Consider the following 21,968-nt stretch of genomic DNA (forward strand, 5'->3'; position numbering starts at 1 on the left):
TTATTTCAGTGAGAAGTTGTGTGACTCGAGACAAAAATGGGCCACCTATGATAAGGAATTCTATGCGGTAGTGCGGGCTCTCAAGACGTGGGAGCACTACCTCATTAGAAAGGAGTTTATGTTGTATACCGACCACCAAGCCCTCAAATACTTGGGAAGTCAAAAGCAACTCCGGAGTTCCATGCATGCTAGATGGTCCGCTTTCGTGGATAAGTTCCCTTATAAACTTCTTCACAAAGCGGGTCAACAAAACAAAGTGGCGGATGCCTTGAGTCGAAGGGTAGCTTTCTACAACCCCATTTTGCTGAGGTGTTCTAGGAGCAGAAAAATTATGGTCAATGTCGCTGGCTTCACAGAATTCAACAAACTTTTGGTTTTTGAATTCTCCACCATTATCACTACGGATATGAGCTAATTTTAGGTCTTTTTCATTTTCAATTTTCCTAACCAAATTTGAAAATGTCTCAAAGGTCTCATCCTTGCTGGTCAGCAAGATAACCCACATATACCGAGAGAAATCATCTACAATGACCAAGGAAAATCTTCTTCCACCCAGACTCAGCAGCTGGACTGGACCAAAGAGATCCAAGTGTAGTAATTCTAACGGACGTTTAGTTGAGACAATGTTTTTACTGTGAAAAGATTGTTTGGTTTGTTTTCCAGCTTGGCAAGCGTGGCATAATTGATCTTTTTGAAATTTAAGTTCAGGCAGTCCCTCAACCAATTGCTTTCTTGCTAGTTTGGCCAGGAGGTCCATGCTTACATGACCAAGTCTCCTGTGCCATAGCCAGGAATTTTCTTCCTTTGTTACTAAGCACACAGTTTTTGAAAACTTTTTCTCTAAGTCTAGCATAAAGACATTATCTATCCGAGGGGCAGTTAAAATTAACTCATTAGTTTTACCCTCGTATATTTTACATCCAGTAGCATCAAATATAACTTTTCTCCCATTGTCACATAGCTGAGCTACGCTGAGTAAGTTATATTTGAGTCCGCTGACTAGGGAGACAGATTCAATAGTAGGATTACCTCCGATGGTTCCTGAGCCTACTATCTTACCCTTCTTGTTGTCTCCAAAACTTACACTCCCTCCTCGTTTACGTTCAAACGTGATGAACTGAGTTTCATCACCCGTCATATGCCTTGAGCATGCGCTGTCAATATACCACATCTTTGACTTCTCGGCACATCTCAGGCTTACCTGCATTGTAGCTAGTTACTTTTAGGTACCCAATTCTTTTTGGGTCCTGACTTGTTAGGTGCGATAGGTATATCATCATATTTTATTTTATGGCGACATACATGGATAGTATGGCCATTCTTTCCACAGAAGTCACAACTGACCTTCTGTTTAGGATTTTTTACTGACTTGTCAGCACCCCAGTGCTGAGCGTGCCAGCACACTTTAGTAGTGTGTCCTAACTTCCCATAAAAGTCACACTGGACTTTTCGCTGGGGATTCCATCTCTGCTGAGTACCTTGGTACTGAGTTCTCAGAGGAATGTTATTTTTCTCAGGAACCTTTAGTTGGTTCTGGATGGTTGTGACGTCCTTCCTCAGTTTCTTTGAAACTGACTGGACTTCAAACACATACTCATGCATGATCTTCATGTTATCATGCAGAGTCGAATTGTCCTGAAGAAGGTATCTGAGGTCACTTAGTTTGACCTCTTCCACCTCGTCACAGCGCCTGCTGAGTGCTCTAACCTTTTTATTACACTTCTTAACAAGTGTATAGAGATCACTCAGGGCATTAACCATATCGTTTCTGAGCTGGGGAAGAGAAATTACCTCATTTGATTGCTCTTCATCATCTGATGCGATGGATGGGTCAGCATGCTCAGAGACGCATGGCTCAGCAAGTTCATCAGCCATAAAGCATATCTTTGCTGACTCGGTGGCCTCAGTTTCTGTTGATGAAGATTCATCACTGTCACTCCAAGTAGCCACCATTGCCTTCTTCCCACTCTTCTTGTCTTTCCTCAGCGTGGGGCAGTTCGACTTAATATGGCCAGCTTGATGGCACTCAAAGCATATAATGGGCTTTGAGCTGTCCTTTCTATATTTGCTGTCGCTTGAGTCAGCCTTATACTTATCAAACTTTTTGTAAGGCTTTTTAGAATATTTGTCGTTCTTCCTGAACAGCCTCTTCATCTTTCTTGTGAACATGGCCATCTCCTCATCATCAGTTGAACTCCCGTCAGTGGAGTCAGCCTTCATGACAAGTGACTTCTGCTTCTTGTCATCAGATTTTTCCTTCACCTCAAAGTTTTTCATGGATATCTCATGGGTCAACAATGAACCGATGAGTTCGTCATATTTGTAGGTGGTTAAATCCTGAGCTTCCTCAACTCTATCTTCTTTGCTTGCCAGTCTTTTGGAAGACTCCTGAGTATCTTTTTGACTTGTTCTTCCTCAGTGAAGATTTTCCCAAGTCTCTTGAGCTCATTAATGATGTTGGTGAACCTTGCGTTCATGTCTGAAATGCCCTCATCATTGTTCATCTCGAACAGCTCGTACAGTCTCATCTGCTGATTCACCTTGGATTCTTTTACTTTGTTTGTTCCCTCGTAGGTGACTTCCAGCTTCTTCCAGATCTCTTGTGCCGACTCACAACCTGAGATTTTGTTATATTCTGCAGCATCGAGCGCACAGTGAAGCATATTGATAGCCGAAGCATGGTTTTGAAGCTTCTTAAGATCATCCTCTGTCCATTTGGCCTCAGCTTTTATAACTGTTTGGCCAGCCACACCCTCATCAGGTACAAACGGCCCTTGGACTATAGATAGCCAGGCACTCATGTTTCTAGCCTGAATGAAGTTTTTCATCCTATTCTTCCAGAAGGTATAGTTTGACCCGAAGAATAGGGGAGGCCTAGTAATGGACAGCCCCTCAGGCAGTATTTGAGTTGTTTGGTTTCTAGGGAGAAACCGAGTGCTGTTTTCGCCCATGGTAGGGATCAGCTCAAGGTTGTTAGACCTTTTACAGTGAGCTTTTAGGCTCTGATACCACTTGTTGGTCCCTTATTTAGTTGCAAGTATAGTTCCAAGGGGGGGGGGGGTTAGGAACTATTTAAACTTTTTCCAAACTTAGGCAGACTTCTTTTACTAAAGAAAAGGTTTGAACAGCGGCGCTGAGTAAACAGCAAGATACTGGCTTAGTCAACAGGTGACTAGGTCAGTTTCTTAGCTTGAGTCAGGAGATAGCACTTAGAGTCTATTCCTGAGCTCTTACGTTTTAATGCGCACAACTCAACTTGACCTCTTGACTTGGTCAGTTTTGATTGTTTCAGCAAGCAATATAAATAAGAAGTCAAAGGTTTAGAAATACTTCACTCAGCAGATTTATCCAGGTTCGGCTTCTTCTAAGCCTACGTCCTGTCCCCGGAACACGTCCGAGATTTCAAATCCTCTACTGAGCTCATTAAAGGTAGAGCCTCAAACCTTTTACAATATCAGCAATTGAGTATGACAAGAGTACCTTCCTCTATACTTCTACTCAATCCTAATCTCTCCGCTGAGTACTTAAAACCGAGTACTCAGCCTCTCCTTTCTATCTCTAGAAATGATAAGTGTTTTTGTCCTAATACAAATATGTGCTAAGACACTTTAGACGATTTACAATCACTCTGGACTTTTACACAGATATGAAAATGTAGTGTAAGAATTTTGCTTTACTTCTAGCTTGCAGAACTTGTAGAGATTTGGTCAGCGTAATGGCTTGATCAAGTTCTGTGTATTGTGAAGCTTGTGATGGCACTATTTATAGAGACGTCTGGTCATTCGGTCATTTCGAATTTCGAAATAACCGTTGGAGGGAAACAGCTATGTGTCGTTGTCATCCTGACTTGCACAGAGCTCTCGGCCAATCACAATTGTGTATCTTCTGTCATCGGTCAGCACAGCAGATGGTCTCTCCTTTTATGGTAAAGTCAACTGGACAGCATACTGTGTCGTCTGAACTTTGCCAAAAGAGGAAACACTTTGTCTGGAAGTTTTCCTTTGCCAGCTGCTGTCTTGTACACTTTGTCGAGACTACTTAGCAGCTTCATCTTGAAGTTGTTCCCGAAGGTCTTCTAGATCCTTCCGATTGCTGAGTTGCGTTTTGAACAAAACGGCAACGTCTTGATATATGCAGGCCGAGTGTACTGAGTTGTTTGACTTGGGCCTTGGCTTCCGTATTGGGCTTGGGCCTTCCAATCCTTATGACTTATAACATTTATACTCAACATTTGAACAAACACATTAGTAGAATAAATCAAAGCATTTAAACTTAGTGTGTTTAGAATATGTATTTTAACAATTTTGTCAAATCAAAATTATGTAGAAAGGTGTTTCAACAGCAGCAACAAGTTTTCTTGTGTCAATACAGCCAGTCCATAGAAAATTCCTAATACAATTATTCATCATTTTCAAAAGCGTCATTGGCCACTTGTAAATAATGAAGGAATGAACAAAAGCCCCTGTCAACACTGACTTGATCAAAGTTAACCGACCCGCAAATGAAAGAGAAGTTCCTTTCCATTTACTAAAATTAGCCAAGAACCTATCCGCAAGAGGCTGTAAATGACAACGCCTAGGAGCTCCGATAAAAAGTGGGACGCCAAGATAAGAGAAAGGCAACCCTTACAGTCGTATGCCAATTAAATTTGCCAAAAAAGCAGCACGTTGGGCTGAAGTATGCTTTCCAAAATACACAGCCGACTTTCCCCAATTAACAATCTTCCCTGAAAGAAGACCGTAAAACTCAAAAAGTTTTTTAATAGTGCGCATATTCCGGATGGTAGCTTTGCCAAAAAGCAATATATCATCAGCATATAACAGATGTGAAGGAAAACAACCATACGGGCAAACAACATATTATCAAACTCACCACTTGCTTCTAATTTAGTGATCCAACGACTGAAGAAATCCTCAGCAAGACCAAATAAAATAGGAGATAGAGCATCTCCTTGACGAACCCCACATGAGCAAGTAAAATAGCCCCGAAAATGGCCCCCAACAAGAATCGAGACTCGAGAAGAAGAAAGGATATTAAGGATCCAGTCTCTAAACTGCAATGAAAAACCGAAAGCCTATAATACTACAAGCAAAAAACTCCAATCCAGTGTATCAAACGCCTTTCGAATGTCAATTTTCAAATCCATATTACCGCCAAAACAACATTTGTCCAAGGAATTAATCCCTTCTGAAGCTACAGAAATACAGTGGTGGATACTTCGATTTTTTATGAACCCGAATTGGTTTTCAGAAACAATGCAAGAAGCAATAATTGCAAGTCTGTCTGCGAGAATTTTAGAAATAATTTTAAAACTAAAATTACTCATAACAATTGGTCGATACTGATCTACTCGGCTGGTATCCTCGACTTTAGGGATAAAACCATGAGATTAGAATTCATACCAGGAAGAATATGACCGTTGTTAAAAAAACTTTTAACCATATTACAGACATCAGAACCAACAATGTCCCAAAAAGTTTGGAAAAAAAACCCTGTGAAACCATCAGGCCCAGGTGCACTGTCTTTATCCATACTAAAAACTGAAATCTGAATTTCCTCATTTGAAGGACATCTCGTCAAATCAATATTGTCTTCTGTTGTGACAGATAAGTCAAGTACGGTCTTATTATTTCTTGGCTAGAAATGTCCAAATTTTTATGCCTAATACCCCATAAATAGTTCTAACTGTATACGAACAATAATCAATTTTAGCTCGAATGGTTTGTAGAGGAACCCTACCCTCTCTAATCCATTCGACTCGTGCAATTTCTTTTCCATCAAGACGTCCCGCAATTTGTACTTGAATTCCTTTTGTATCTGCCTGTTCAATTAATTCAATAGCTTTTTTCATTGCTTTACGAAAAGAAACTTTATTCTTTAATTGTCCAGCTATAAATTCTGCAAGAATATTAGGGTTCCTATAAGGATTTGAAATTCTTGTGATAACAATATTGAGTTTTCGGTTTACACAATTAAGTTCTTTTTGTACATGTATCTGTAATTCTTCAATTCGTTTAGGTCTACTTTCTATTAATAATTTTGAGAATCCCATATATATTATGACCTGAATCACATCGATTCGTTTTTGAATCTCTATACGTGCAATTCCATCAATGCCAGAAGATATTTTTGTATTTTTTTTACAAAATCCTTGATACAGTTTCTTATTTTTTGATCTTCTTGTAGACCCTCAGAGTAATTTTTTGGTTGTGCAAACCAAAAAGAAGACAATATTGATACAAGTTAATCATAAAAAACTGCATAAAATGCTTACCGCGTTATTAAAACAAGATGTAAACAACCCGTAAAAATACGTATAATTGCTTTATTTTATCAACAAACTCGTTTGGAAAATTCGATTTAATAATCGAATAACTGTCAAATTAATCAGTTCAAATTTTCTGTTGTACATGAGTAAAATTGAATTGGCTTGACAACCTAAATGGTAAAATTGCATCATTTCATATGTTAGGATAAATATACACGTTCCCAAAAAAAACGTTAAAGGCGAATTTAACTTTATCCAAATAAAATAGCCTTAAACTAATTAAATAGTTATTTTGTATTTATCATAGCTAGTAACTTCAATTCTACTACAATTGTCAATTACCATATATAATTCAAATAGCTACAGTATGAGTTGCTCAATCCTCTCTTACTTGGCCACCAAAATCTTTCCTTTCCGAGATGGGATGATTGGTAAAATAACTTGGAAAAAATAATATAAATTTACTTAAATATTTTTATTTGCTTACGCGTTTCTAATTTATCAAAGTGAATTATTATTTACCATCCTCAAACTACTAGTTACCGCTCTTTATTGAACAATTTTGTCTTTTTCATATTTTTCTTTCAAAAATTATGAATGGTTTCTCTTTTTTCGATCAAAATTAAAATTCTGAAAATAATTGATGAGTTACAATCCGTGAACTTTGGAAATGGATGATTACGACTCGAAGAAATTGGACTATTTGTCATGAAAATATACATTATTTCCCCTAGGCGATCATGGAAACCGCATGGCCATCGGCCAGGCAGTCACGGAAAACGCTTAGCCAATGTTGAAAAAAAATAAAAAGGGCAAAATTGTCCAATAGCTAGAATGCATTCTCTAGAGTGATTACTTGATGATGTCATAGATGGAAAAAGAATTTTTGATGCAAGAATTGAAGAGAAAAGAAGAAACTTGTCAAAGGACAAGACAAAACCAAACTTGTTAGATGACAAGACTCATATACGTTGAACATCAGCAGAGATGAAAGAACTCCAAATTCCCATTTTAATCAACATTGTTTAACTCATCTTCTTCTCTATTGGGTATTCCTCTGTTTTTCTCTCATCTTCAACGGAGTAATATAAAAGGTTAGGTGAACAATATAAATAAAATTGGTTGTTGGTTCTTTCTTCTTAATTCTTGCGTAAAAAGTTCTTTTTTTTTATCTATCTATGAGATCGTAAGTAATTTAAATCTGTATATTTTGATCTCTCAATGGAAAATAAATACAAAACTATTCAGTTTCCATTTTTTTTAATTAAGCTGAGTAAGAAAAAAACTAAATTGATGTTGGAAATTTTAAGAATAAGACCGAATCAATGTTGGACTTGACATTTGTCTCAAAACCTGAACCCAATCCAACTCGACCCGCATTTATTATATATATTATTATTTCTTTTAGCTATATGTAACGAATGTTGAAAGGAAAAGACGACATTTGGTGGATTATGATGTTTGTAGTAGATGTAAAACTCATGTAGAAACCAGTTGCCATGTTCTTAGAGATTGTGCTGGGAGTAAGGCTGTGTGGAGGAAAGTTCTGCCTGAGCAGTGCCTATCTGCCTTCTTTTTCTATTCTGAACAAGACTGGTTTAGTAAAGGTGTTGAAGGGAATTTGTTGGCTGAGCTTGAACATGGAGCAATTCTGTATGCTGTGGTCTGTCACCAAATTTGGCATTGGAGGAATGTTGAGGTTTTTGGAGATGGAGCGGTTGTCATTCCTAATTTACTGGCTTTCTTCTTCAAAAAAGTTAATTCTATTATTTGGAGTTTCAAAATTGATAGTATAGCTGGTTCTAACCATATGTCGACTGTTCATCTAATTGGCTGGGATAGACCAGGTGAGGGGATGGTCAAGTTAAACACCGATGGATCGCGCAAAGAGGATGGAAAAATTGTTGTCGGTGGTGTTTTGAGAGATGCAAGGGGTGTCTGGGCGTCTGGCTTTGCTCAGAATCTGGGTTTGGGATCCTCTTTTATTGCTGAGCTTTGGAGTATTTTGTCTGGCCTTAGGATAGCAGAGGATTTAGGAATTAGGAGGCTGCTTGTGGAGTCAGACAATCTCAAAGCTGTCAGGATGATTTCTGATAAAAGGACTTTGTGTTTAGAGAGTCGAAATTTAGTTAAAGCCATTAGAAGGAGTTGCTCCTCTTTTGATTCTATCAACTTTTGTCACGTTTACCGGGAGCAGAATCGGGTGGCTGATCGACTTGCTGCTGAGGGGCATGAGAGGGTCTTGGGCATTTTTATTTTATCTTCTCCTCCTGATTTCATGTTACCTTTGCTTTCTGATGACGTTGTGGGGGTTAGCTTTCCTAGGCTAATCCCGGGTTAATTTTTGTTGGGTTGTTTGTTTGTTTTTCCTTTTCTTTTTCCTACCAAAAAAAATTCTATTATTATTTTTTAAAAAAATTTAATTTAATATTTAATATATTAAAGTTTTACACCATATAGACGTGGCAGTGTATTTCGATTGCGTAAAAAATAAATACTAGTTCAATAAATTATGGTTTAGTATATTACTAGCATCCTGAGCTTTTCCATAATAGTAGATTGGTTCCCTAAACTTTGCAAATGTCTCACCAGCTCCTTGAACTTGATTATTTCGTATCACCAATTCCCTGAACTTATCCATAAAAGTATATTAGCTCCCTGAAATTTATAATTGTCTCACCAACTCCCTAAACTTGCTTATTCGGTAACAACTAAATACAAAAACCATAATACTAACTCTATAATCCTCATTCATTCGATCTTTCAAACCTGCAACACTAACTCTTATAATAGGTTGAAAGATAGGAGAAGAGAAAAAATTACCTCTCGGACAGATGAATATGTATTTTTAGAATTTAGGTTTAATAGGTTTTTGTATTTAATTGTTATGGAATAAGCAAGTTTAGGGAGTTGACGAGACACTTATAAAGTTCAATGAGCTAATCTACTTTTATGGACAAGTTGCGGGAGTTGGTGATATGGAATAATCAAGTTCAAGGAGCTGGTGAGACACTTACAAAGTTTAGGGAGCCAATCTACTATTATGGACAAGTTCAGGGAGCTGGTGATATATTAGGCCATACATTATAAATCACATGCATATGATGAAGGGAAATTAGATAAGCCTCGGCACAACAGAACTATAAAATTTTATCTATTTTATCTATTTCCCTTTACCCAAGATCCATTAATCGTTATTTCATATAAAGAGAGATTAAACATATGTATCTTGGTTGATGAACTATCTACCGTTGCAAATGAACTGCCCATGTGGATATCACGTCAATCACAAATACAAACAAAAACAAAACTGAAAAGTTAGTAATCAACCAAAATAGCAACCAAGTGTAGATCGCCTCTAACGGTATCCACATGAATTAAGAAGCGAATGAACAGAAGAGATAATTTTGTCGAATGAGGGACGAGAAGAAAATCATATTCTTCTATTGTGTTGGCCGAATTTCTATAGGCTAGGGGGGTCTATTTATAGTCTTTAATTTATTGAATCCAAATTCCATTAGGTTTAGTTAATTAGATTCCTAACCACATTAGGTTTTCTAATTAGATAATAAAATGTATTTATCAAATATTATCCATATCAAATATAAATATATTTAATAAACACTATTCTAATCCCATTAGAATAATTAATTAGGTTAGGATAATAATATAGATGTATAATCACATTTTATTATCTAATTAACATTATTCCTTTTAATTGATTTAACTATAATTATAACCTAATTATATTTATCTAGGCCTCGTTTGTTTGGGGGAAAATATTGTGTTCTGGAAAATTTTATGCAGGGAAAATATTGTGCAGGAAAATAAAATATTTTTCTGTGTTTGGCAACACTGGAAAATGTTTTTCGGTGTTTGGCTACAACACTGGAAAATATTTTCCAAGCACTAAAAATGTGAAAAAACTCAAAAAAAAAAAAATGAAAATTTGTTAAAAACACGAAAAGTAGAAAAGTGCGAAAATCACAAAAAGTAAAAAAAATATTAAAAACATGGAAAACATGGAAAAAGTGGAAAAACACGAAAATGTAAAAAAAATAATGTTAAAAACACGAAAAACGTTTTTTCACATTTTTGACATTTTTTGTACGTTTTCTCGTGTTATTAACGTTATTGTGTTTTTTTGTATTTTTTCTTTATTTTTCGCGTTTTCACATTTAGTTTTTCGGTTTTTCCCTTTTTCACGTTTTCTTTTTTTTCGCGTTTTTTATTTTTCTCACTTTGTTACTTTTTCGTGTTATTCACGTTTTCATGTTTTTCGTATTTTTCATGTTTTTGTGTTTTGTTTCCATTTTTTCCTCTTTTCATGTTTATCGCGTTTTTCACTTATTGTCATATTTTTGTGTTTTCGTGTTTTTCGTATTTTTTCACGTTTTCGTATTTTTTGTATTTTTCACGTTTTTGTATAATTTGTGTTTTCTCACTTTTTCGCGTTGTTCATGTTTTGTGATTTTTCAAGTGTTTGTTTTTTTTTGCGTTTTTGTGTTTTTCACGTTTGTTCACATTTTTAAGGTTTTATTGGGTTTTTTTTTCATATTCTCGTGTTTTGTAACGTTTTTCACATTATTCATGTTTTTTCGTGTTTCAAATTTTTGTATTTTTACATTTTTTAATGTTTTCCCCATTTTTCTCTAAACGCGTATGTTTGGGGAAAATGTTTTACCCTTTTGAAAATGGTAAAATATTTTCCCTTATTTCTTCCTTCATTTTCCATTGACTTGCAACTTATTTTCCTTTGACTTATTTTCCTGCCCAAACAAACACTGGAAAATTGGAAAAATATTTTCCTGCAGAATATTTTCCCTCAAACAAACAGAGCCTAAATAAATCAATTAATTCATCTAATTAATCTACTATAACTTTCACCTCCCTTGGTTTCTCTCGCTTTAAATTCACATTTCGTCTCCCGATCTTAATTCTGTGTGTGATCCATTAGGTTCTTACCGTAGCTAGCCGTATATGTTTATTTAAATTAATTTAACCGAACTAATTTAATCCTAAATATATAACAGAATGAGTGCGCAGACTATTTTATCAAAATCGTCACATTCCCCTAGAGCGATAAGAAGTCAGGTTGATTCCAATGTTTACCTTTCAATATTAGGTCCAGTATAATTCGATCATTCACCAGCTATATCCTTAGACGAATTTGTAACTATGGAATATGTCAAGTTACATATAATGAGACGTCTGTTTTACTTGTTCAGGGAGAATTAACTCTGAATAGATAGGTTAAATGAAATCTTCATTTCTACTTTAATCTTATCACGTTGCAAGGATTTCCAGTTAATTCTTACACAAGAGGCTCTTGGATATATCTTATATCTATCAGGAGTGACGAATGCTCAATCTAATATTAACTACCCTGCAATTACTTTATGTGATACCCAACCATGCTCTCACACACCTCAGGGCTCCCTATAATGGATCGTGCTTACACATAATTAAAGCATCACACTCCATAATCCAGAATCACTTATTAATGTTTATTTGAGTCTGAGGATTATTATACCTACTAATACCATTTGAGTTGAAACATGTGACATTAGATAAATCCATCCATCTTGTTATCTTAAGTCGAGTCCCCAATCCTAATGACCTCCTTCACCGGATTCGTGTAACTGTCTAGATATCTCCATATCTAAAGCTTGTAAGATTAGCTTTCTGTTCACAACAGAAGACATTATTACATACAAGCCTCAACAGTATTATGTTAATCCCATAAACACATTACTTGACTTGGGGTTGTTTTAAGTTTATCAGTTTATTATAAAGTTCTGTCTTACTTCATGCTTGTATAAACACTTTATGATCACTTAAATAAACTTTGAGATTTCTTTTATTTAACTTGATTATAGTTTTGATAAAAGATAAGTGTCTTTATATAGTTTAACATTCTATATCTTATAAAACAAACGATAATAATCGATTCATTTACAACTGGTTTATATCCTACAATAATTGACTATAAGACACTAAACCCCAACATATGATACATCATAATATGCATTTTTGTTTTAAATTACAAAATAAATCTTTTGCGCCAATTAATTTTTTATACAACATTCAGGCTCGACTGGGCTCTAACCCCAGTTATGTATGAAGGAGTATATGGGAATCAATCGGTATATTGGAAAAATGAATTCACTAGCGCATTGGTACAAGCCAAAAGGTTCAGATTTCGGACCCTTGGCTGATCCGTGAGGAGGAGTTTAGGGTGCAGTTCGATCGGGTTGAGGGGATGGAAGTTGCTCGTGTGTGATTTATAGGTTGACGGAACCCGTACATGCGATAGAGGAAAATTGCTCAATTGGTTAAATAGTGCATAAGTGGAAATTATAAAAAATATAAGCATTCCGTTGGGAAGCTCGGAGGATAGATTGATTTGGCACTTCACTAAAGACTGGTGCTATTCCTCAAAATCTAGCTATCATGTTCTGCAGAGGAACGACAGGGCTCCGGTGGGAAATTATAATTGGAATTTTATTTGGAAGTTAGACACTCCATCGAAGGTATAGATGTTCATATGGAGACTGGAGAATAATTGCTTACCTACGAGTTATCGGTTGTTGTGTGAGGTGGAGGTTGAGCTGGGATGGCATTTATTGGTGGACTGTGTGTGAGTGTTGGCAGGCTGCGGGGATGGATCCGCCGAATTGTCACTAAAACGGAATAAAGGAGTGTTATTTTGATTTTTGTAGTTGAAATGATGTTGCCAGTTACAGCAAGGCAACGACTATTCTTTGGACAATTTGGGGACAACGGAACTCGCAGCCATGGAATTAGAAACATGTATCGGCAGGTGGTGCAGTGACAACAGGACTGGGTTTGCTGGGGGAGTTTATAGTTGTGCGATTGCGCGAGGGAGGTCTCAGACAGGAATGGGGGACGAGGGGACGGGGTAGAGAAATTTGGAGAAGGCCGACAAAGGGAACGCTAAAATGAAATTTGGATGCCGTTCTGTTTACTGTAGCTGGACGTAACAGAGTGGGAGCAGTGCTACGCGATAGCGAGGGGAAGGTTTGCATTGGATAAGCGATTGGACGGAAGGGCTATTTACGCCAAAAGTTGCAGAGGCAATCACTCTCAAAGCTTCTATCCAGTGGGTGATTTCCTTAGGATATCCAAATGTCAACTTTGAGGTCAATGCGAAGACGGTGGCGGATAGTTTTAACTCTACCAAAAGTGACTTATCTAAGGTTGGAAGTATTATTAGAATATTATCTTCTCAATTTTTTGATTTTAGTGTTATTTTTGCACCTAGATTAGCGAATACAGCAGCTCATGCAATCGCAAGGCTTGCTTATTCCAATGCTAGTCTTTTTACAAGTTCTGTTAACAGTCATTCTTTGTAAGAGCATTGTGCATATTCTAAAATATATATATATATATATATATATATATATATTTTATACAACATTACTTGGTGAACAATTAAAATATGAGTATACATTGCGTATGTACTAAACTATGATTGCAAAAATTTATATTTTATAAAACTAATTCATATTTAATTATCTGATTATATATTATAAAAATACTTTTAATTTAATTTTTATAATACAAATATATTAATAGGACGGTAAGATTGAGCTTGAGAATTAGTTATTTTAATTCTAATCAGACTCAGCCCGAGTTGAGAACGATATGAATATAGTATGAGCTGGGTTGAGCTTCAAGAAAATATTTACATATCAAATCGGATTAGATCCGATCCTAGTACGGCCCAGTCCAACTATGAAGAGGTCTATTTCACAAGATAACGGACCATTTTAGGCAAAGCGTACAAAACGCGCAGTTTAGTATAAAGTGGCAAAATGGAAAGTTGAAGCACAGTGCTTGGTGGGAGTACGTCTGGAGTGGTTGCTTGCTGCTGAAAGTTGAAGCAAAAGGAAGAAAGGAATTGCTAATCAAAGGTTGATTGTTCTCAGCAATGGAGTTCGTATCTCTGTTTCTTCCCTTTTTCGTTTTGAAGTTCGTTATTCAATTAAAATTCCCTGATTTTTTAATCACTAGAAGTATTTTCCACGGAACCATCATTCGCCATTACTACCACCACCATCATCACCATTGATCCATTCACTCTCTTTCTTCAATTTTCGTTCCACGATTCAATTATTTCACAAATTTCTAACCAATTTTGCTTATTCTGTAAATTTTACCGGCCCCTTCTTCACTGTCGAGTGTCAGAGAATTTCATCGAATTTCGATTATTTCTAGTTTGCTTTCGCATCACTAAAAGGTATAGTGATTCTGAATTCTACATTTTTGTGATAGAATTTAGTTGTCAGTACCATTCAATTCAACCTGCAAAAATGCGAGGTTTATTCTCAGCTAAAACCCCACCCACTGCAACGCCATTGCACATTTCCCTCCCTCAAAACGGCATCCAGATTCATAAAAACGACAATAGAACGCCATCTCCGCTCCTAAATCGAACCCCGTCGCCTTCCTCTTTCAATCCTATAGCCATGTCCTCAAAAAACGTCCCAGAAAAGCTCCTTGTAGACGAATCCTCTTTGGATAACCCGGATCTGGGTCCCTTTTTGTTAAAGCTCGCCCGAGACACCATTGCTTCCGGTGATAACCCGAAGAAGGCATTGGATTATGCTTCTCGTGCGTCGGTTTCTCTTGAAAGGTGCTCGGGTTCGGCGCTGGAGCTGACAATGAGCTTGCACGTGCTTGCGGCGGTTTATTGCAGTTTAGGCCGGTTTGATGAAGCGGTTCCGGTTCTAGAGCGTTCCGTTGAGGTTTTGGATCCTACTAACGGGTTGGATCATGCGCTCATGAAGTTTGCCGGGTCTATGCAGCTTGGTGACACGTATTCTGTGCTTGGACAGTTGGACCGCTCCATTTCATGCTATGAGTCGGGTTTGAAGATCCAGATTGAGGCTCTCGGGCAATTCGATCCGAGAGTTGCAGAGACATGCAGGTAAATTCATTCATTTACCTTGTCATTGTCCAACTATCGAGTATCATTTGTCCAATTTTATTCTTAACAGGAATAATCTCTTAATGAGTTGGTATGCGTATCTATTTTCATTATTTTCATTATTTTCATTGATAGAAGTATAGTAAAAAGTCTCATATGTTCAACATTTTTCCCTGATTTTGGGTCATCTATGGATTTGCAGTTGCATTATTATTTGGCATAAAGATGAGAATCCATTTCAAAATACTTGATATAGCATGTTAAATGATTATACAATTTCTTAAGTCATAGTTTTCAAATCAAAGATTTTCATTTTGTGAATCGAATTGAATTGTAAAATTTGGTTCAAATTCATAATATTATAAAAAAATAAAATATTTATTATGTTAGAACTTGCTAAATTATCAAATATCAACTAAGTACTTGAAATTCAAATTTAATGCAATCCTAAATAAAACTAATTCAAATATTAGTCTAGAAATGCAAATCCACTGTGATAGAAATATAGAATTGGAAAGTCATAACAATTGTAAGATAAGTATTCGAATGTTAAATAACACATGGATACACGACAAAAAAAATTCAATGCTTTGACTGAAAAATGAAAGTAGAAATTCTTAGAAAAGTAAAACGACTTGTATTTTGATAAAAAAAAATCACTTTCTAAAGGGACGGAGGGAGTAAAAAGATATAACTACTTCAGATTTTTTTTTTCTCATAATTCTTGAATCGGACTACTTGGCCGATTCACTACCGAGTTGTCGAATGTGATTCCTGACCAGTTTAGATTCAGCCTATAAAGTCCGCTCAAAATGGAGTCAACTTGACTCGAATAGTACAAATCTTATAACATTGGAATCAATCAAAATATAATTTAAGCAAGCTAATTTAAAAGTTCCTCTTGCCAGATATGCTCTTTTTTTTTTTTTTTTTTAAAAGTTTGCGCAGTGCGCTTACATTAAAGAAGAAAGAAAAATCCCCACCAGACCCGGATGTGATTCGAACCCATGACCTCCCAAGGCATAGGTAAGCTCTCAACCACTAGGCTAAGAGCTAATTTAAAAGTTCCTCTTGCCAGATATGCTCTTAAAAAGGACCAATAACCAAAGTCAAAAGGATCAATAATCGAAATATAATTTAATAGTGCGACTCGAGTTGAGACGGCTCCATTTCGAGCCGACTCTATAGGCTGAATTAAACTGATCAGGGATCAAATGTGAATCGGACGCACTCAGTGGTGAATCGGCCGAGTCGGCCAATTTCACCAATTCAGAAATTATGAGAAAAAAAAATCTGCAGTAATTGCTTTTATTTATTTCGGAATATGTAGAGTTCTTCTATTAAAGGAAGGAGAGGATCACATAAAAAAAACAATCAATAAGATTAAAAAAAATGAAAATTCAAAAAATCATAATCAAAATTCAAAAAACAGAACACAATTTACAACAATTACTGTGACTTTTCAATTCCATATCGTTAGGTGTTACTACCCTTTCTGTTCCCCTATCTTTCTCTCTCCTCTTCTTTTAGAGGATAGGATTGGGGTTAGCTTCTCTAGGCTAATCCCAGGGTAGTTGTTTTTGTTTGTTTTTCCTTTCCTTTTTCTACCAAAAAAAAAATATATATATATTTTCATACTTCCCATTCGACACTTTTGAGAATCAACAGATATTATAATCCCATCGTGGTGCATGTGCATTTCTAGACTAATATTTGAATTAGGTTTATTTAGGATTAGATTTGAATTTTAAGTAATTGGTTGATATGACTTTTTTTTTTAACAAATTAAAATTGCATTTCTAGACTAATATTTTATGTTTTTTTATAATTTTATGAACTGAATCTTCCGATTCGCGATTCACAAAATGAGAATTTCGATTCACGAGTCGAATCTCAATTTGACAACTATGATTGATTCATTTAGTTATGGTAAGCTTATTTATGTTCCTCTCATATTGTACTTGCATGTTTCTAAGTTAGTTGCTTTTCACTATGAAAATGACAGGTACCTAGCTGAGACCCATATCCAAGTAATGCAGTTTGATGAGGCTGAAAAACTCTGCAAGAAGATCCTTGAAATTCATAGGAAACAAAATGCACCAGCATCCCTTGATGAAGCGGCTGATCGGAGGCTTATGGCTCTTGTCTATGAAGCAAAGGGAGACTACGAGTCTGCCCTTGAGCACCTCGTCCTTGCTAGCATGTCAATGATTGCTGCGGGTCAGGATAATGATGTTGCTGCTATTGATAAATGCATAGGCAACATTTATGCGTCCCTTTGTCGCTTTGATGAAGCTATCTTTTCCTACCAAAAAGCCCTAACAGTCTTCAAGTCTACCATGGGTGACAATCATCCTACTGTTGCATCGGTTTTTGTTCGCCTCGCAGATTTGTATCACAGGACAGGCAAGCTGAGGGAGTCTAAATCCTATTGCAGGAATGCCTTGAGAATATATGCAAGGCCAGCTCCAGGAACTCCAACCGAGGAGATTGCTGGTGGTTTGACAGAAATCTCAGCTATCTATGAAGCTTTGAGTGAGCCTGAGGAGGCACTGGAGCTCTTGCACAAGGCAATGATGCTACTGGAAAACAGGCCTGGACACTGTAGCAGAATCGCAGGAATTGAAGCGCAGATGGGGGTGATGTTTTACATGATTGGTAAGTATGACGAGGCCCGAAGCTCTTTTGAGAGTGCTGTAGCAAAGCTTAGGGCCTGTGGGGAGAGTAAGTCGGCTTTCTTTGGGATAGTCCTGAACCAGCTGGGATTAGCCAGCGTGCAATTGTACAAAATAGAGGAGGCAGCTGAATATTTTGAAGAAGCAAGGGAGATTTTAGAGCAGGAGTGTGGCTCGTGTCACTTTGATACCCTTGGAGTGTACAGCAATCTAGCAGCAACTTATGATGCATTAGGGAGGTGAGAATTCTCCCACACTTCTTCCATTCGAACGTGTTTTTAGTTGTTTATTTTGCATGTCTACCGTTTCAAGTTGCTCTCTGCTTTGTTTTTTCTCATCTTTTGATTGAACCATATTGTTATCGATCATAAAAAGCGAAATCCTGTTAGTACATCCTGCATATCAGCATCAGGATACTGCCTGTGCTGTTGTACATAAAAATGATTTTTGAAACCGAAATTTACAATCATCATTCAGTACCTCTATAAGTTTAGTTAGTTTTATAGTTGAAGATTTGATGATGAAGAGAGAAATGGGGTTGTTTTACAGGGTAGGTGATGCAATAGAGATATTGGAGTACATACTTAAGGTAAGAGAAGAAAAGCTTGGAACAGCAAATCCAGATGTTGATGATGAGAAGAAAAGGTTATCAGAGCTCTTGAAAGAAGTAGGAAGGTCTCGGCTCAAAAACGGAATATCTCTTAAGAATCTCCTCTATTCCAACTTATGAAGGTTGTGTTGAGGTCTGTCTGTGGCAGAGTTTCTACTTTCTAGTTTGTAATACAGAAATTTTGAGATTAATGGACTAGATATTTTATCTGATGTATATGTTTATTCCTACATACATACAATATATCTAGGCAATGAAAATCTCATTTATATATACTTATGCTGCATAAACAGTTTTTGTCTGGTACTGTTTTATTTTCCTTGTCTCTCACTTCTCATATTATGTTGCATTTATAAACTTCTTATGCATTTATACTGGTATTTACATATTATGTAGCTTTTTAACTTTCATATATAGTTAACAGATTAATAGTTGCTATGAAGCTCTCTTGTTCTGAGTGAGTTATTCATGGTGAAAGATTAGTTGGCAAGGAGTTAAGTAAATGGATTCATATTGGAAGACAATTTCAAACTTTTTTGGTTGTCGAGTTCATTATCAACATTCTTTGTTGCGATTAGTGTCCAAAGCAATGGAGCATAATTTCAGACCTCAGATCGGCGCCTTATGGACATCAACGATTGTTTCTGCTATTTGGCTTATTTGGTATATTAGGAATGATGCCATTTTCAATGGTGTGACTCCTAATATCTCTTTAGTGCTCCGGAAACTCTTTCTGGGAATTTTATCAGATAAGTGGATTTAGTTTATATTGAAGCCTCTAGCACCACTACGGTAGATCGTCATATTTTGGATCAGTTATTGTTACCTTGGCGCATGCCTCTTGCGCCATCTGTTATCATGGTTCGTTGGAGAGCACTCTCCTTTGACTGGATTAAAGTAAATACTAACGGGTCAGCTTTTGGTGCTCTGGGCGCAGGGGCGGAGCCAGGTCCCAATAGTCGGAGGGGCTAAATTATGTGCAACAAAAAAACAAAAATTGATTAAATGTAAGGTTGTTGTTTTTATGATACTCCCTCCATTCCATTATATAAGTCATTCTAGGGTATTTCACACAAATTAAGAAATATATTGGTTAACTAAAAAAAATTCTCTCTCATGTCACTATTGGACAATAAGCATTGGAATATTAAAAAACACATGTACCAATACAAAAAATAATTCTCTCTCATGTCACTATTGGACAATAAGCATTGGAATCCTAGAATGACTTATATTTAGGGAAAAAACTAATTTGCTAGAATGACCTATATAATGGAATGAAGGGAATATATCTGTTTTTTTCCTTGGTATGTGCTGTTTCATACATCCGATAAGAAAGCAGTAAAAAATATAATCTAAAATGACACTTGTATGTATTATTTCAAGAATATGATAGGAATTTCTAATAATAACAAACTTATATTGAATTTATCTTGATGGACAGAAAACATACCAAAAATATAACCCAAACCAAAACTTCAAACAGAGAAAATGCCAATTCTGTGGAATATATAAACTTGGATGTTTCAAAAATATAATCCAAAACCATCAAGTTTTGCCATTTCAACAGTTCACCAATTTTACCTTCCCTCAGGAATGCATTGTTTTCAATTTTATAAGGGAGATGGCTTATGTGCAAGAGAACGAAGGAAATTCGCTGCTGTTCTGTTTTTAAATTTTTTTTTTGTTTAACTTAAGTCCAAAACCACGTGGTTTTGGACTTAAGTTAAACAAAAAAAATTAAAAACAGAAGGAAGAAGAGGGGCGGCCCCTCTTCTTCTTCAACGTCTGCCATGGCCGGACAGTAAAGCTTCGTACCAGGGCTGGAAAACACCCCTGGTGGCGGTTTTTGGCGGGCCGGAGGGTCGGGAGACCCTCCCCTACCCCCTGGTTCCGCCCCTGTCTGGGTGCAGTATGAAGTGAGGGTATTTTTCGAAACTGTAGAGGTTTTCCTCTTGGTAGTTCTCTTTTCCGATCTCCTCCTCTTTTGCGTTTCTTGTTGAACGGCGAGCGACCATTTTTGCGGTTAATCAGGCATGGGACAGAGATGGGCACAAACTTTGGTTGGAATCCGATTCAATCTTTGTTGTTGAGCTGTTTAAGTCAAAATCTATTGTCGTTCCCTGGGAAATCCGTCATGACTGGTCGGCATGTCTTCACCTCTGTTTGCAGATGCTTGTCACGATCTCACACGTTTACAGGGAAAGTAACCGAGTCGCTGACGCTCTTGCTCGCCATGATCTCACTGTTGATCATTTAGTATGGTGGGACATTGTCCGTAATTTTTGTGTAATTGTTGTGTCAGATGACATTTTAGGCCTCCTTCATTATAGGTTTACTTAATCTCCTGTTTTCAGGTTGCTTGTATAACTTTTTATTTTCTTGTTTTCTTTATTTTGGACCCGGTTTGGTTTTGGTTTTTTCTGTTCATGTCAACCTGTTGGCGTGTTCAGAGTTTCCATCTCCTTTCCGGCCTTCATCTCTTAATAAAGCAAAAAAACTATAATAGAAAAAAAAAGTATCTTTAAGCCACTAGTTTTTTCGATTTTTATTGATTGGATCTCTAATATTTTAATTTGATACATTCAGCTTTTAATTAATTATAATCATATACATTAACTTTCTATCTTGAGAAATTGGTTATTTGACATTTAATTTAGTTAAAACTTGCATTTGAAAATTGGAATGTTAAAATTTTAAAATCAGATCTTTTACTTTTGGGCACCTTGAGATATTATTATAAAACATAGATATTTTATTCCTTATTCTGTACCAATTGCGTAAGTTTATTCTAAAAAAGATTTCATATTTTGTGTGATTTAATAATAGAATTGAATATTTCAAAAAAAAAAATAATAATAGAATTGAAGATTACTAATTTTTAATTTTTTTTCACATTTAATAATATGTTTTTGATCTGTTACCAATGAACGATAAAATAATGCATGGATAGATGACAAGATTTATGATTAAGAAAACAATTTGATGAATAATTTCCTCAATTGACAAAACTTGTCAACATTAGGTGTAAAATTATTCTGCCAACATTAAAGGTAAAAATTGCACTATTTTTAGACGTTAAAGGTAAAATTGCTTCTAAATATAAATATTATGATATTTTTACATCTTTATCCCTTTACTTTTTATAGATTATCTTATTGGTTTTTTGAATTTTGGAGATTTTTTTTAACTTGTTTAAAATATTTTATTAACGCTTCTAAGTAATGGTTAGCCTCTGCATATGAATTTTGAGCCTATCATGGCAACTACTTCAAGAAGTCGATAGTTTACTTTAAGTGCATTGCTAAATACCGCCATCAAATTCCTTTTCACCGTCACTTTTGGACTTTTTTGCCCTTCTCATAATTTTGAGAAAAAACTGAAAATTCTCTCTCCAAAATCATAAACCCGAACAATAATAATTGAAATTATAAAAATAATTGATGTGTGACAATCCGAACC

At 36.1% G+C, this 21,968-nt stretch overlaps 1 protein-coding gene and 1 pseudogene across 2 annotated transcripts; one reads left to right on the top strand and one right to left on the bottom strand.

The window, feature by feature from the left end:
- Window positions 1-5,613: 5,613 nt before the first annotated feature.
- LOC136216767 (small ribosomal subunit protein uS3c-like) lies at window positions 5,614-6,216 on the bottom strand (annotated as a pseudogene).
- Window positions 6,217-14,066: 7,850 nt separating this feature from the next.
- On the top strand, window positions 14,067-18,779 carry LOC136217485 (protein KINESIN LIGHT CHAIN-RELATED 1-like). 2 transcript variants are annotated; one of them, XM_066004080.1, is made up of 3 exons: window positions 14,068-15,221; window positions 17,227-18,135; window positions 18,446-18,779. In XM_066004080.1, the coding sequence occupies exons 1-3, from the start codon at window positions 14,605-14,607 to the stop codon at window positions 18,624-18,626; spliced, it is 1,707 nt and encodes a 568-aa protein (XP_065860152.1). In that variant the 5' UTR covers window positions 14,068-14,604; the 3' UTR covers window positions 18,627-18,779. The 2 variants fall into 2 exon arrangements, with proteins under 2 accessions (XP_065860153.1, XP_065860152.1); XM_066004081.1 differs by lacking the exon at window positions 18,446-18,779 and having other exon boundaries at window positions 14,067-15,221; window positions 17,227-18,139.
- The last annotated feature ends 3,189 nt before the right edge of the window (window positions 18,780-21,968 follow it).

Source organism: Euphorbia lathyris, chromosome 2 (genome assembly GCF_963576675.1).
Source record: "Euphorbia lathyris chromosome 2, ddEupLath1.1, whole genome shotgun sequence".
NCBI lineage: Eukaryota > Viridiplantae > Streptophyta > Magnoliopsida > Malpighiales > Euphorbiaceae > Euphorbia > Euphorbia lathyris.

Excerpts from the sequence above, each read along its gene's own strand:
- LOC136217485 (XM_066004080.1), top strand. The coding sequence starts at position 14,605 with ATGCGAGGTTTATTCTCAGCTAAAACCCCACCCACTGCAACGCCATTG. Across the intron at positions 15,222-17,226 it reads AGAGTTGCAGAGACATGCAG|GTACCTAGCTGAGACCCATA; the intron begins GTAAATTCATTC and ends TGAAAATGACAG. Across the intron at positions 18,136-18,445 it reads ACTTATGATGCATTAGGGAG|GGTAGGTGATGCAATAGAGA; the intron begins GTGAGAATTCTC and ends GTTGTTTTACAG.